Below are 13,030 nucleotides of genomic sequence, written 5' to 3'. Positions count from 1 at the left end.
CAATGCAGGGAGGTCAGGTTTCTCATTGCGACCGCTCGCGATGAGAAACTACGAGTCCGCGTTGAAAAAGCTGGCGCTCGAGTAAAAATCTACTCGAGCGGCAGAAAACTACAGCTCGCACTGTGCAAGATGCCGTTTTCAAAGATTGCACAGTGCCGGATGCTTGTCCGCACTGTGCAATCATTGAAAACGGCATCTTGCACAGTGCGAACAGTCTACTACGCAGTTCGCGTAGTGCTACGTGTAGCTCGCGTAGTGCAAAGTGCACTTCGCGTAGCTACGCGTAGCGCTACTATGCGAACTACGCCCAGGGTTAAAGTGTTGATACTGTTTTAGGGGGTGTTAACAGAGAAATGGGGTTGTACAAGCTGTGTCCAGTTGAGAGTCCCGGCACTTATGTTTTTTACAAATATACCACTGCTAAGGATCGATAGGCAGCATTATTTCATATCGAACTACGGATAATTCACTGCAAACCGCCTATGAAGTCAGCAGATTAAAAAGCTATGGTATACAGTAATTCAGAGCAATGTGGTGCAGCCTAGGGCACCGGAAGAGCAAGAAGGCATACTTGATGATCTTCAACAATTGCACTTACTTACCATTTGCTCAAACCCACCTAATTCAGTCTGTGCCCATTAGATTAGTCTAGTGTGTTACCAACGTCACTACAGTCTGTTTCTCATGAGGGGAGTCTACCTTATTGTGTTTTTTCTGGCTTTTAGATTTTATTACAAGGAACGAGTTCATCAGTTTCCTGGTATTAATTTAACTCTTCTTGCTGTTATGATTCTAAACTTTAAAGTACATTTCGTACAATTTCCAATGATTGTTTTACTGGATTGTGGGCACAATATATTTTGTAGCAAGAAAATCGACTATTTACCTAATAATAAAAAATATCTGACATCGATTACACATGAAAACAGATACAAACAATCCAGTGTATCTTATAAATAAGCAATACCATAAAAAGAGTAGAAATCCTTGACTACATTTCAGTCACTGCATTAGGGACACTAAAGGTAAACATTTCGACAGTGTTAACAAGAAAGATTACTTGTTGCAAACAGTAAAATACACTCATATTTCACTTAAAACGTGTGATTATATCATAGTCTAGTACACGTAGATTTAAAACGGGTAATTACACTTAAGGTTCTTGAAAAACTGGTAATAATTTAAAGATTATTGAAATATGTCTTGTAGAGCAGTTTATTTATCGATTGTAAATAAACAAGACTTGTTAAAACCAAACTAGCTTTGCATGATATCACACATTTGATGTCATATATGAAACAAACACAATCACTGTTGGCCAATGCACTTGGCGCTTAGAAAGTAATTTGAAGAATGCTGAATGTGATAATCTTCCTGAGCTTGGACATTTGATAAGTTTTTGACTTTGTTTTCAATACACATGGCAAACACAGAGGTCAAGGCACGTGACTATAATAGCTGCTCCATGAGAGTAAACATGCTCTGGCACTTAATAAAGTTCTGAGCCTTGGAGAATGAATTCCCTTTCAGTATCAAAAATTAAAACTTGGCTAATTTCATAGTGCTCCTTTGAGGCACGGCTGCACCAGGTTCAGGAGCATTGGATGCCTATCCTGTTTTAATGCTGACAATGTAAATAATTTCTACTTTAACTGGCATATATTTTACCTACCTAGCCTGAAATTCAGGCATGGATCAGACTCTCTTGAAACTACGTTGGACAACCTGCCTGAGATAATTAAGTAATCTGACCTTTGAATCTTTTAGCACCAAGTAATCACTTGAGCTGCAGGAGTGCTAGGCAAATAAGGTAAGAGGAATATGATGTAATCTAAAAATAATACATCATTTAAAAAAAAATGTATTCCCTAACCAAAAATTTGTGAATTAACCATGATTTCATGAACCAAGCAACATCATGAGAAAATAAAATCTTTGATGTTTTGACAGGCGCGCATAGCTCTGTGTAGACACCTCACACATCAGGCTTACCTTCAAGCAGGTCCCTTGCCAGACCAGGTTCTGCCCCTGTGGACCGAACAAAGTCTGACAGGACCGAGTCCATATCCAGAGTCATGTGATCATCGAGAGCTGCTGCCTGATGTGCAGCAGAACCAGGCTGGGAGGGTAAATCAGCACCGGTCCATCTAGAAGAGCAATACAAGAAAGAAGAACATTAACCTGAGCTTTTGAACTCTTGGTGGCCATGTTGAGTATGAGAAATGATCTGAAACAAACCCCCTCTTGCGGTGGTAAATAGGGTCTGGATACTGGCATCAAGTATAAAATATTAATTAAGCTTAGGCAGTGCATTATTTTGGCATTTGCATGGCTTCTAAAATGTGAATGTTCTTCATGATTCAAAATGCAGGGGTTTAGTTTCGTATTAGTCATCGTTTTAGGTATCATAGGATTATTCCTACACATTTGTGTTAATTTCCAACGTTTAGGTCCTTCAAGAAAATACAAATGGCAATCTATATAATCATTACTTTTCATGCATACTCGGAATGGCCTACAACCTGCAGATTATCCACACAGTCGACATTTCAAAGTAGTAAGTATAATGAATGTGTACTTTAGCAGATCTAACTATTCCATCTCTCTGCACTCCATAAAATTTGTGGATGTTGTTATCTTTTTGCCACTAAGGGACCTATTATGAAGTGTCAGAGTGGTATCCCGGGTGGAGACTGCTCTGGGCAATTATCTCTTTCCCAGTATGTCCATTCCCAGAATTATGTTGTCTGCGAAATCAGGACCCAATAATTTGGTGCCCAGAGACTTCAAGCCTTACTTGACTTCTCTGTGGAAATTCAAGGGCTACGCGCAGCTGTTGTTTCCAAACCCAGAAATCTTGGTTCCTCCAGGTCAGAGAAGAATCTCCCCCAGCTAAAGTAACAAGCATCTGCAATTCAATACGCCTCACAGTTACTCAAGTTTGTGCTACGGGCATTGCAAATGACAATGCCTTTTATTTATGTTTTGTTTTTTTAAACATAAATAAAAGGCATTGTCATTTACAATGTCAATAGCTTAAACTCTTGCAAATGAGAGACCTATTGCATTCCAAATGCTTGAAGGTATTGCTGAGTTGCCCCCTTCTGTCTCCCTTGGCCACCTAAGAGCTCCCCTTTTGCTACGAGTTCAATAAAGCCGGTGTTCACAACTGCGCACGAGAGACCCTCCTGAATTAAGAGAAACTCATTAAAGAAAATACTGTTTACAAGCTAAAGAAGACATACCCTGTAACAACCGAAGTAAAAGTGCCAGTCCTCATGGGAGGTAACAAATGAAGATAAGGCTGTTCTAAGGAGGGACTAACAAGCCTAATAACGAATCAGAAGCCAGCATTCACAAAGGACAATGACAAAAGCCAATGACAAATATGGGCGGAGAGTGGACGGGGCTTCAAGTACATACTCTAATACAGCATGGCTCGCAGCGCATGCGCTGCCAAGGCCCGACCTAAAAATAAAACTACCCTCCTGCAGCCAGAACATCCAATAGAAAAGGCAGTAGAAAAGGCCCCAGCAACATTTAACACCTAATTAGGGCAGCTGTTAAATGTTTGTAGTTTATATCTACTAGCTCTCCTAAAAGGGCAAAATGTGCAATTGGACCTGGTATTCGAGGGTCTGTATGTTATTCCACAGTCTGAGTGAAATAACCTGCAATCCTCGTTATCTCACAACATCCCTCATCGATTATTAGACGCGCTTTACAAATCCATATTAATTGATTGATTGACATAATTAATTCCAACCCTGGTATCTTTCCCGCTGAGAAAAAGTGGAACAAGCAATTAATCCCTAAGTGTAGTTGTGCAAATTGAGTGTTACAACAATTGGAAAGATTTGTGAATACCCACAAAGTTCCAATGCTGCAGATGTCCACTGCCTTTCCGACTGCCTCCTGCTGCTCCTACCCTGGATACACCAGTGTTCCTCACCTGAGTCCTAAATCAACAATTGTAGAATGCCACAATAGTTACAAGTGGGATTTGCACTAGAAGAAAAGCGCAACTCCTATTTTCTATGAATTTCCAACCATGATTTTTTATGTATGAAACTAACTGCATATTAGGGTTCACAGAATACTGTGCAATAGATAATCTGTGAAGCTCAGCAAGTAAGATGGTACTCCCTGCAAATGACCTATTATTAAAACTATCCCATCTGTTGCACAAATATGAATTTACCTTGAAAAAATTAAAGACGAGGCATTTGTCAAAACAGGAACAGTTGGTCTAATTAAACGCAGCAGCTGGGAGAACAGACAACAGAGTCAGGGTCTGAGAACTATCTCAAAGCACATTGGGTTCATCCATCTTTTTATCTATACTACTATTATAAAGAAAGAACACAAACCTTTGAGCCAGATAAACTCGAAAATATAAACCACCAATCAAAACATCCAAGACATCTTTGAAAACCTCAGGGCAAGCAGATGGACATAGGCTATTAAAAATAAAAAATATACGTTGTTTAAAAAATGTCGAAATAAAAATAAAGTAGTCCCTTGCAAGTAGCGCCGGCCGCGACGTCTGTGTGATGACATCATTTGCGTTTTCGCTCCCTGGCAACACTTCCTGAAATGGCGCCGAAGATCGCGACCTGCTGGGAGGACTGCCGCGGCCCTGCTTGCTGCTGGGCGAAGTGGTGGCCTGTGCGGGCGGGGCGCCTGGAGAGTGGCGGCCTGTGCGGGCGGGGCGCCTGGAGAGTGGCGGCCTCTGCAGGCGGGGCGCCTGGAGCGGGACCGGCGGCTGAGGTAAGGATCAGGCAGGCTCTCCGGGAGACGGGCGGGAGGGGGCCGGGCCGGGGCGGGAGGGGGCCGGGGGCAGGAGGGGGTGGGAGGGGGCAGGAGTGGGAGTGCACGCAAGCCTCAAATGCTGCCCCCAGCCCCTTTCTGCCCCAGGCAACACTGGGGCGGGCTGCTAGTACATTACATAAAGCGTGATAAAACAATTTGCACATTCCTTTGCAGACAGAAATCTTAACCTAGCAATCTGGCCATAAATCTGGTCATTTGATAAGAAGCGCAGGTGGGTCTCGACCTTGCGTGGACATAATTTGAGGCCAGTGGGTATGTGTCCAGATTTCCAGCATGGGGAGCACGTGATCACTGCGTGTAGTAACATAACATGTGTATTTGTTGTACCCAAGGATATCTTGGTGCTAAAAAACAGATGTTTCTTGTTACCCACCTCAATGGTACTCATTTTGTCGACCTCAGAAGGATGAAAGGCCGAGTGGACCCGACAGGAGTGAACCTACGACATGAGGTAGAACACAGGACCCTACAATGGACACATTAGTCCACTAAGCCAAACGACCAGGCATTATTGTGCACGCTGTGTTCGGATTGGCTGAGTGTTCCTTACTTAGTGGGGCAACTGTCTTTAGAGTGTTTTGGGATCGCTCGCCCCTTCGACCAAACGTGCTTTATTGGGGCCAATCTCCTAAGACCATTATGGTGTCACTGCCGATCTGTGGGATCGATCTGGTTTTTCCTGTTTGTGCATTTGTCTAAGGATTTTGTGTCACCTTACCCATGATCTGTCAAGCAGTTGCTTCTGGCCTATGTCACAGGGCCTGCTTGACCATTTATTTGTGATTTGGGGTTGATGGGGAGGTCATATCGGGTGGATTAGACAAAAGCAATGCAAGTACGTATACGTACATATATCATGATGTACACTGTCATTGTATATATCAATATTAACACATCTACAATCACAGCACCATTTGTTCTAGGGGTTATTTTTACTAACATGTATTCACAAAACAAAAGAACAGTGCAACACTCTTTAGCCTTAAAATTTTGTAAGTAGTCACGTGGTCTGCCAACTAACAATTCTGAAACACAGCATGAACAAGACCAAGGAAGCGAAATATATCATCAAATTACATATTCTCTTTTACCTTGAAATCTGCTCTCCCTAACGTATGCTCCGTATTGCCTTTCAACTTGTCGCTGTTAACAAATAATATATATATATATTTTTTTAGTTTCCAAAATCTTTATTGAGCATGTTGGCATGGTACATCAATGCAATAAAGTCAAGTTGGTATACATTATATTATGTTACAGAATAGTGGCATCTTCCCATGCAGAGCAGTACTGAGCAATGATCAAATAAACAAAGGAACATCTCATGAGTAACTCCACCCGCCCTCCCACCTCCCCTCCCCAACATAGCAATCTAATACAGCAATCGAAAGTCCGAAGTAGTCCTGGAGCATTGTAGATGAGTCCTGATGCTTCAGTTGAAAAGAAAGGGACCCCAACCATCCAAACAGAGCAATCATGCAAGATATAACAGTGGGCACCATGTCCAAATGACTTCCCAGATAGCGGCCCCGTGGGCGATCCCAGTCGCACTCCCAGGCACAGCAATGGCAATACAGTTAAATCATAAAACGTCGTCGGGAGGGTACGGAATGCATGTAAAGGAGGGCATTATCTATCCTGCACTTGAGGTGACGTGGCAGTGTCCGTGATCACCACAGCTTGGCCAGTGTCCTCTCCTGCTCTCCGCTGGAGGAGATATGCTGTGAAGGGAGCCCATATGTCTTTTGGCTGGGAATTAGGGGGTAGGAGTTCCGCATAGTCGTGTAAGTTTTCTTGCCAGGTAGACAGGGAGCGAATCCAACACTTAAATTTGGGGGCACGCCCTCTACCCCAGCGGCACGCTATTAATCGCTTTGCAAGTAATAGTCTGAGGGCCTCAATCCCAGCAATGCTTGAAGCGGGCACGGGGTAAGAGCTACGCCTAGCATTTATGTGAGGCCAACAAAGACTTGTTCCCAAAAACTGGCAATCCGGGGGCAGGACCAAGCCAGGTGTATGAAATCAGCGCCAGCAGCACCACAGCGTAGGCAGCAGTCTGTTTCGCGCAAGTGAAATCTTTTCAGCCGGGCAGGTGTGTGATATAATCTATGAAGAAATTTATAGTGTAAAAGTCGTAATCTATTATTGCTTGTAATCACCTGCATTTGAATACAGCTGCTTTACCATTGTTCGTCTGTTAGTGGTGACTCAAGATCTTTATCCCATTCCGCTCCAGCCCTGATGAGGGTGGTTCCGAGTGCAGCCTGCACATGTTTGTATAGCATGGATATTACGTGTTTTGGGGTGTCGGCTGAACTATGGCGTGAAGCGGAGCAAACGTGTCTGGTTCAGTGGGGAAGGAAGGAGTAAGGGCCCGGACATTGTGCCTTAATCTAGTAAACAAGAAGGTATCCATGCAGGACGGGGACATGTCCCCAAAAAATTGGTCCGCCGTGCGGAAGGTACCCTGCACGTACAGGTCTCCCCAGCAACGGATTTTAAGTTTCCGGAGCAGGATTTGAAAGATGACTTCACAGGTGACCTGCAGTCTCGGGTCATTCAATAAAGGGAGATTGGGTGAATAAACAAATGGGCTATCAAAGGCCCGCACAAGTCGATTCCAGGCCTGTACTGTACAGTCTACAGTGGAGGGGTCCCGGCTTCTTTGGCTCACCGTGGTGTGTATATAGCCAGTGGGAACTAAGGGGTCCATATAGCCGTCCTCAACTGCCAAGTGTGCCATGTAGGGGGGTGGGTGATACCAGTAGACGGCGAAGTGCGCTTGTGCACAGTCATAATATCGTTCAAAGTTGGGCACATCGAATCCGCCCAGGTGAAAGGGAAGCATGAGGGTGTTGAGGCTGAGACGCGCTTGTTTCCCACTCCAAATCAATCGCGTGATCTGAGATCTGAGGGAGCGGAAGAAAAAAGTGCCTGGGTTATACGGGATATTTACAAAGAGATATAACAGTTTGGGCAGAATATTCATCTTAATTAAGGCAATGCGGCCTGCCATGGAGAGGGGGAGGTGCAGCCACTTAGTTACGTTGTCCGTTATTTTGTCTAGTGTAGTGCCATAGTTGGCACGCATCAGTGCCTCCTTATCCCTATGTATGTGGATGCCGAGATACTTCAGGTCATCTTGTTCCCACACTAACGGGTAGTCCAGCTGGAATGAGTGTGTGCTGTCTGTAAGCGGAAAAATCGCAGATTTGGCCCAGTTGATTTGTACTCCGGCAATACCCCAAATTTAGTTATTTCACGCCGGATTGGATTTAAATTTTCACAGGGTTTTTCAATATAAAGTGTGAGGTCGTCTGCGTAAAGTGAGACAAGGAGTGGTCGGGAGCTATAAATGAGGGTGCGATGATTATGTTTTTGCCAGAGCGTTGCGGCTAGGGGTTCAATCGCTATAGCAAAGAGGATGGGGGACAGTGGGCATCCCTGGCGGGTACCTGTCTGGACAGTAAACGGAGTGGACCTGGCCCCATTGAGGAGCACAGTAGCTGTAGGTTGATGATATAGCAACCTCACCCAGTCCAGGAAACTGAAGGCCAGCCCTATATGTTGTAACGTGCCAAACAGGTAATCCCATTCTAGGGAATCGAATGCCTTGGTGGCGTCAAGGAACACCGCCACGGCGTCGCATTTAGGGTTAAGGTCTTGAAGCACAGCGTGAAGAGTGCGGAGGTTATGGGATGTAGCACGATTAGGCAAAAACCCAGCTTGGTCAGGAAGAACCAGGCGCTCCATGAGTAAGTTGAGCCACGTAGCTAACACTTTGGCAAGGATCTTGGTGTCGCAATTTAAAAGTGATAATGGGCGATAGGAGTCGTAGTGTGAGGGGGGCTTACCAGGTTTGAGCAGGGAAGTGATAAGGGCCTCGCGCATGGTTTGGGGCAGACTACCTTCTTCCAGAGCGGCATAGTACACCTGTTTAAGTATGGGGGCCAAAATGGGGGCGTAGAGTTTATAAAAATCAATGGGGAGGCCATCTGAGCCAGGGGCTTTACCCGAGCGCATGCTCATAATAGCTTCGGTAATTTCATCCAGTTCTAATTCAGCGTGGAGAAATTTCTGCTGCGCATTACCCAACCATGCCAGCGCGACATCATCAAAGTATGTGGGGAGATCAAGGGGTTCTGTTCTGTGCGAGGAATATAGTTTCTGGTAATGGTCCCGGAAAGTACGAAGTATGTCAGGGAGATTCTTATAAGTACCGCCACAGTCATTTTGTATTTGAGTAACATAGTTAGTGAATCTAGGGGCCTTAACCGCGTTCGGCAAGGCCCTGCCTGGCCTGTCCCCTTACCCGTATATACGGGCCAAATGCGGGCTTCCTAAGAATTTGCTCTTCCTGTCAGCCAGTTGCGTGTACTCAGATAGTTTACTACACATTTGCATATGAGCATCTGGGTCCATAGGGGTGCAATCGATGGACCTCTCCAAGTCCCTCAACTCTACCTCCAGTTTATGCAAGTCCGTGCGCAATGACCGTAGAACACCACCTCCCTTAGCAATCCACCAGCCTCTGACTCTTACCTTAAAAGCCTCCCAAACGGTGACAATGCTATCAACAGATGAAATATTGCGCTCGAAAAAATCCTGGATGTCCTGTTCCAATTCGGCTTTAAAGGCAGGGTCCCGAAGATGTGCCGGATTGAGACGCCATGACAGAAAGGGAGAGCTATCCAGGGGAAGTTGTATCTCCAAAAGGACTGGGGAATGGTCAGAAAAAGTGCGGGCAAGGTGTTTTGCGTGCCGCAGCCAGGGGGCTAGACCCGCAGAGACAAAAACATAATCTAAGCGCGCCCAGGTGGAGTATTGGGTAGAGTAGTGTGTGCCTTCTCGCAAAGCAGGGTGTCTGTATCGCCAGGCATCCGTCAAGTGATTATCGACTACTATATCGTTGAGCGTGGTACGTGTGTTGGTATAGTGTGAAGGGAGTGGACGAGATCTGTCCAGCGTCGGCTGCAGCGCCGTATTAAAATCTCCGCCCAGGATAATGTGTGTGATTCCCAATGTCTGTATTTTGCTCCATAGTGTCAGTAAACTGGAGGGGTTATCCACATTGGGGCCGTAGAAACTAGCAAATAGAACGTCATGCGAGCACAGGCGCCCCCACACCAGACAAAATCTGCCCTCCTTATCAGTTTCAAACCCCGTAGGCGTGAAGGCCACTCCCTTTTTTACCAGAATTGCAACCCCTCTGGCATAATTAGAATAAGGCGAGAAGGTGCGGCTGGAGGCCCATCTGGATGCGAATTGTGGAGCGTGCCCAGGAGCCAGGTGTGTTTCCTGTTGAAGAGCCACATTTATGCCATGCCTGTCTAGATATCCCAAGATCTGCCTTCGTTTCCTAGGGTCATTGAGGCCCCTAACATTCCAGGAAGCTAATCTAATGGTCTGGTTTGCTTCAGGTCTGGTCATAGTGGACATGTGGGTAGGTAGTGTGAAATAATAGGCAGGGTAGTGGCAAACGGCAAAATGAATAAGCAGTTGAAGGAAAAGTGCCACAAAGCATGTACTGCGAATAGAACATTGTTACTTCGGACCAATTACCACAGTTCTTCCCCCCTCCCCCCGCTCCCACACTGGCAACCCCAACTTGCCAGGAAAAAGCAGCCCCCCCCAAACAATACGCTGAGTATTAGCACCCGGCCGCAACAGTCCCAAACATTAACAATCATTAGTTCTCAGTGGGTAATACCCTCAGATGGGGGGGCCACTAGGGGCTCCCGCCCGAGTCACTCCAGCTCCTTATTTCACCCATCCACAACCTCCTGGATCACAGGGGTCAGAATGACGGGACGGAGGCGAGTGGCCGGGAAACAATAAGATCCTTCAAGTCAATAGGAACATTATACATCACCAGACAGTTGGTCGGCTGCATGTCATCAGGAGAGAGGCGCCAGATTAAGGTTGATGTTGCATGGAAACAGCGACTCAGGAAGGTTCAGACAAGGGTGAATGGGAGCGCGAGCGGCGCCGGGCAGCCGCTTCACTCGGTGATGATCTTCTGTCGCGTTTTAGATATTCCTCGGCTAGTTGGGATGTCAAAAAAATGTGTTGACAGCCTCTGTGGTGAATCCGTAGCTTAGCGGGGTAGAGCATCGCATACTGGATACTGCGTGTTTGGAGCTGTTTCTTCACCGCGATGAATTTCCACCGAGCATCTTGCACCGCTTGGGTGAAATCCGGATAAAATGACAGAATTGTATTTTCGAAGCGCAACTCACCTTTCTCTCTCGCCAGACGTAGCAGGGTATCCCGGTCGCGGTAATTAAGAAATTTCATGATGATCGGCTGCGGTGACACTCCCGGAGGAGGCTTGGGCGCCAGGGAGCAATGGGCGCGTTCAATAACCAGTTGCGCCGAGAAAGACTCACGTCCGAAGAGATCACTTAATAGGCGTTCCATGTAGTCTTCCAATCGTCCAATGCTGGTGTATTCCGCCAGGCCTAGCATACGAACGTTGTTTCTTTGGGAGCGCGCCTCCAACTCCTCGTTCTTGTCAGCTATGACCCTCAATAGTTAATCCATTTGTGCCACTTGCTTTTGATTAGAGGTAGCGCCATCTTCTAGATCAGAGATTCTTTGTTCAGCTTCTTTAAGGCGTGTTTCATGTCCATCCAATTTCGCCACTACATTATCTAGTCTATGGTTCGTTGAGTCAATTTTGGAATCAATTGAAGTGAGGCTCTGTTGCATGGCGACAAGGAGGGTTTTCCAGCTGTCCTCCCCTGTTTCGGGCGGATCATCGTTACTCTGGGTTTTAGAGTTGGCGCTCGTTGTCTTGCGTCCATCGAACAGTAGTTTGGACTGTCTGGGTTCCGTTTTTCCCATTGCGGCTGATCGGGCGGCACGGGGTGCGATGAAGTAGGGGAGAGGGAAACCCGCGCACCACCACCCAGCTGTTTGCGCAGTTTCAGTTCGAGAAAGTGGTGGGTAGGAGTACACCCAAGGTAGGTCCTTTGGGTGGCGGTGACACAGTACCTTCCCAAACTCCGTGCAAGTAGGGGGAACAGAGGGGAGGGGGGGGACGATCCCCCGAACGGTCCTCTCACACCGTCTCCCTTCAATTAATGCGGTCAGTTCCAGCGCCACTTACAGCCCCCCGATGACGCGCCCTCCGGCAGTGCCAGCAACCCTGCGAGTGTGTTCCACACAGGAGGGTAATCCAGGGACAGTTCAGAGCAGCCTATCTCATGATCCAAAGGATAGTGGCAAGGTAAGACCAGGCCAGCCCACGGCGCCCCACGGATCCAATACAGCAGGGGGATCTGGGCTGTCAGCTACGGCTAGTCCCGCGGGTGCGTTCATATGATGTCTCCAAAATGGCGGCTACAGGGTATGTATTTGGGGAAGGTGGCCCAGCAGGATCGTGCTGTCTGCAGACAATGGGCTGGTCGGGAGATGGTGTCCGAGACAGTCGCAGGCAGGGACAGCGAGGAGAAGCTCAGGGACCCGGGCAGTGCATGGGTGTGGAGGACGATGGTTAAAGCTGCTTTCGCCTCTGCGCCCGCGGCGCCACACGCAGTTCGGTGTTCACCGCCCCCGCCGCCCCTAGGCAACGACACAGTTAGCCCCCCACCACTGTTGGAGCATCAGTGGACGTCGTCCCGGGTCTGCAGGCTCCTACCACGTTGCCAAAGAAGCCAGGAGCTGCCGAAGGGGGCTCGGGGGAGGGAGGGTGGGCGGCAGAGTCCTACCAGCAGGGGGGTCCTCCCATCTAGCGAGGGGGCGCCGCTTCCAAAGCTGGGGGTCACGAGTAGCGTCGGATCTGTTGCGTGTCGCGGCCTACAGGGCCGTGCAGCACCGGTCTCACGTGGATCCCCGGCCTGCTCAGCAGGACCGCCAGCACAGCCACCTTCTCCCGCAGTAACTTCGCCCGCCGACTGCGGGCTCGCCGTAAGAGCTACCGCTCAGGAGTTTCACCGAGGGAGCAGCTCGGTCTCGCCAACACGTCGGTGAAGGTTGTGGATGCAATTAGAAGGAAGGATAGGGTTTATGATTATATTTTATCCCCGGCAGGGCGAGAGCTCTACACCAGAGCGGCCATGCCGGTCTAGTGCCACCTAGCGCCCCATCTCTGTTAACAAATAAATCACTGAATAATACAGAATATTTGGGAAAGAATTACATATTTCCATCAATCAACCAAGGATTTATAAAGCACAGCAAATCCCCTGTGAGG

At 47.3% G+C, this 13,030-nt stretch overlaps 1 protein-coding gene across 1 annotated transcript in view; it reads right to left on the bottom strand.

Annotated features, from left to right (window-relative positions):
- OTUD7A (OTU deubiquitinase 7A) overlaps positions 1-13,030 on the bottom strand; it is a 681,211-nt gene that overhangs the window by 635,158 nt on the left and 33,023 nt on the right. The window contains exon 2 of the mRNA XM_078685161.1: positions 1,993-2,147. Within this exon, the coding sequence (XP_078541287.1) occupies positions 1,993-2,077 (85 nt within the window). The 5' untranslated portion in view covers positions 2,078-2,147. The remainder of the gene's footprint in view (positions 1-1,992; positions 2,148-13,030) is intronic.

Source organism: Lissotriton helveticus, chromosome 3_2 (assembly GCF_964261635.1).
Source record: "Lissotriton helveticus chromosome 3_2, aLisHel1.1, whole genome shotgun sequence".
In the NCBI taxonomy this organism is placed as follows: Eukaryota; Metazoa; Chordata; class Amphibia; order Caudata; family Salamandridae; genus Lissotriton; species Lissotriton helveticus.
The sequence above is the reverse complement of the archived record's forward strand: the minus strand, read 5'-3'. Positions and strand labels throughout refer to the sequence as shown.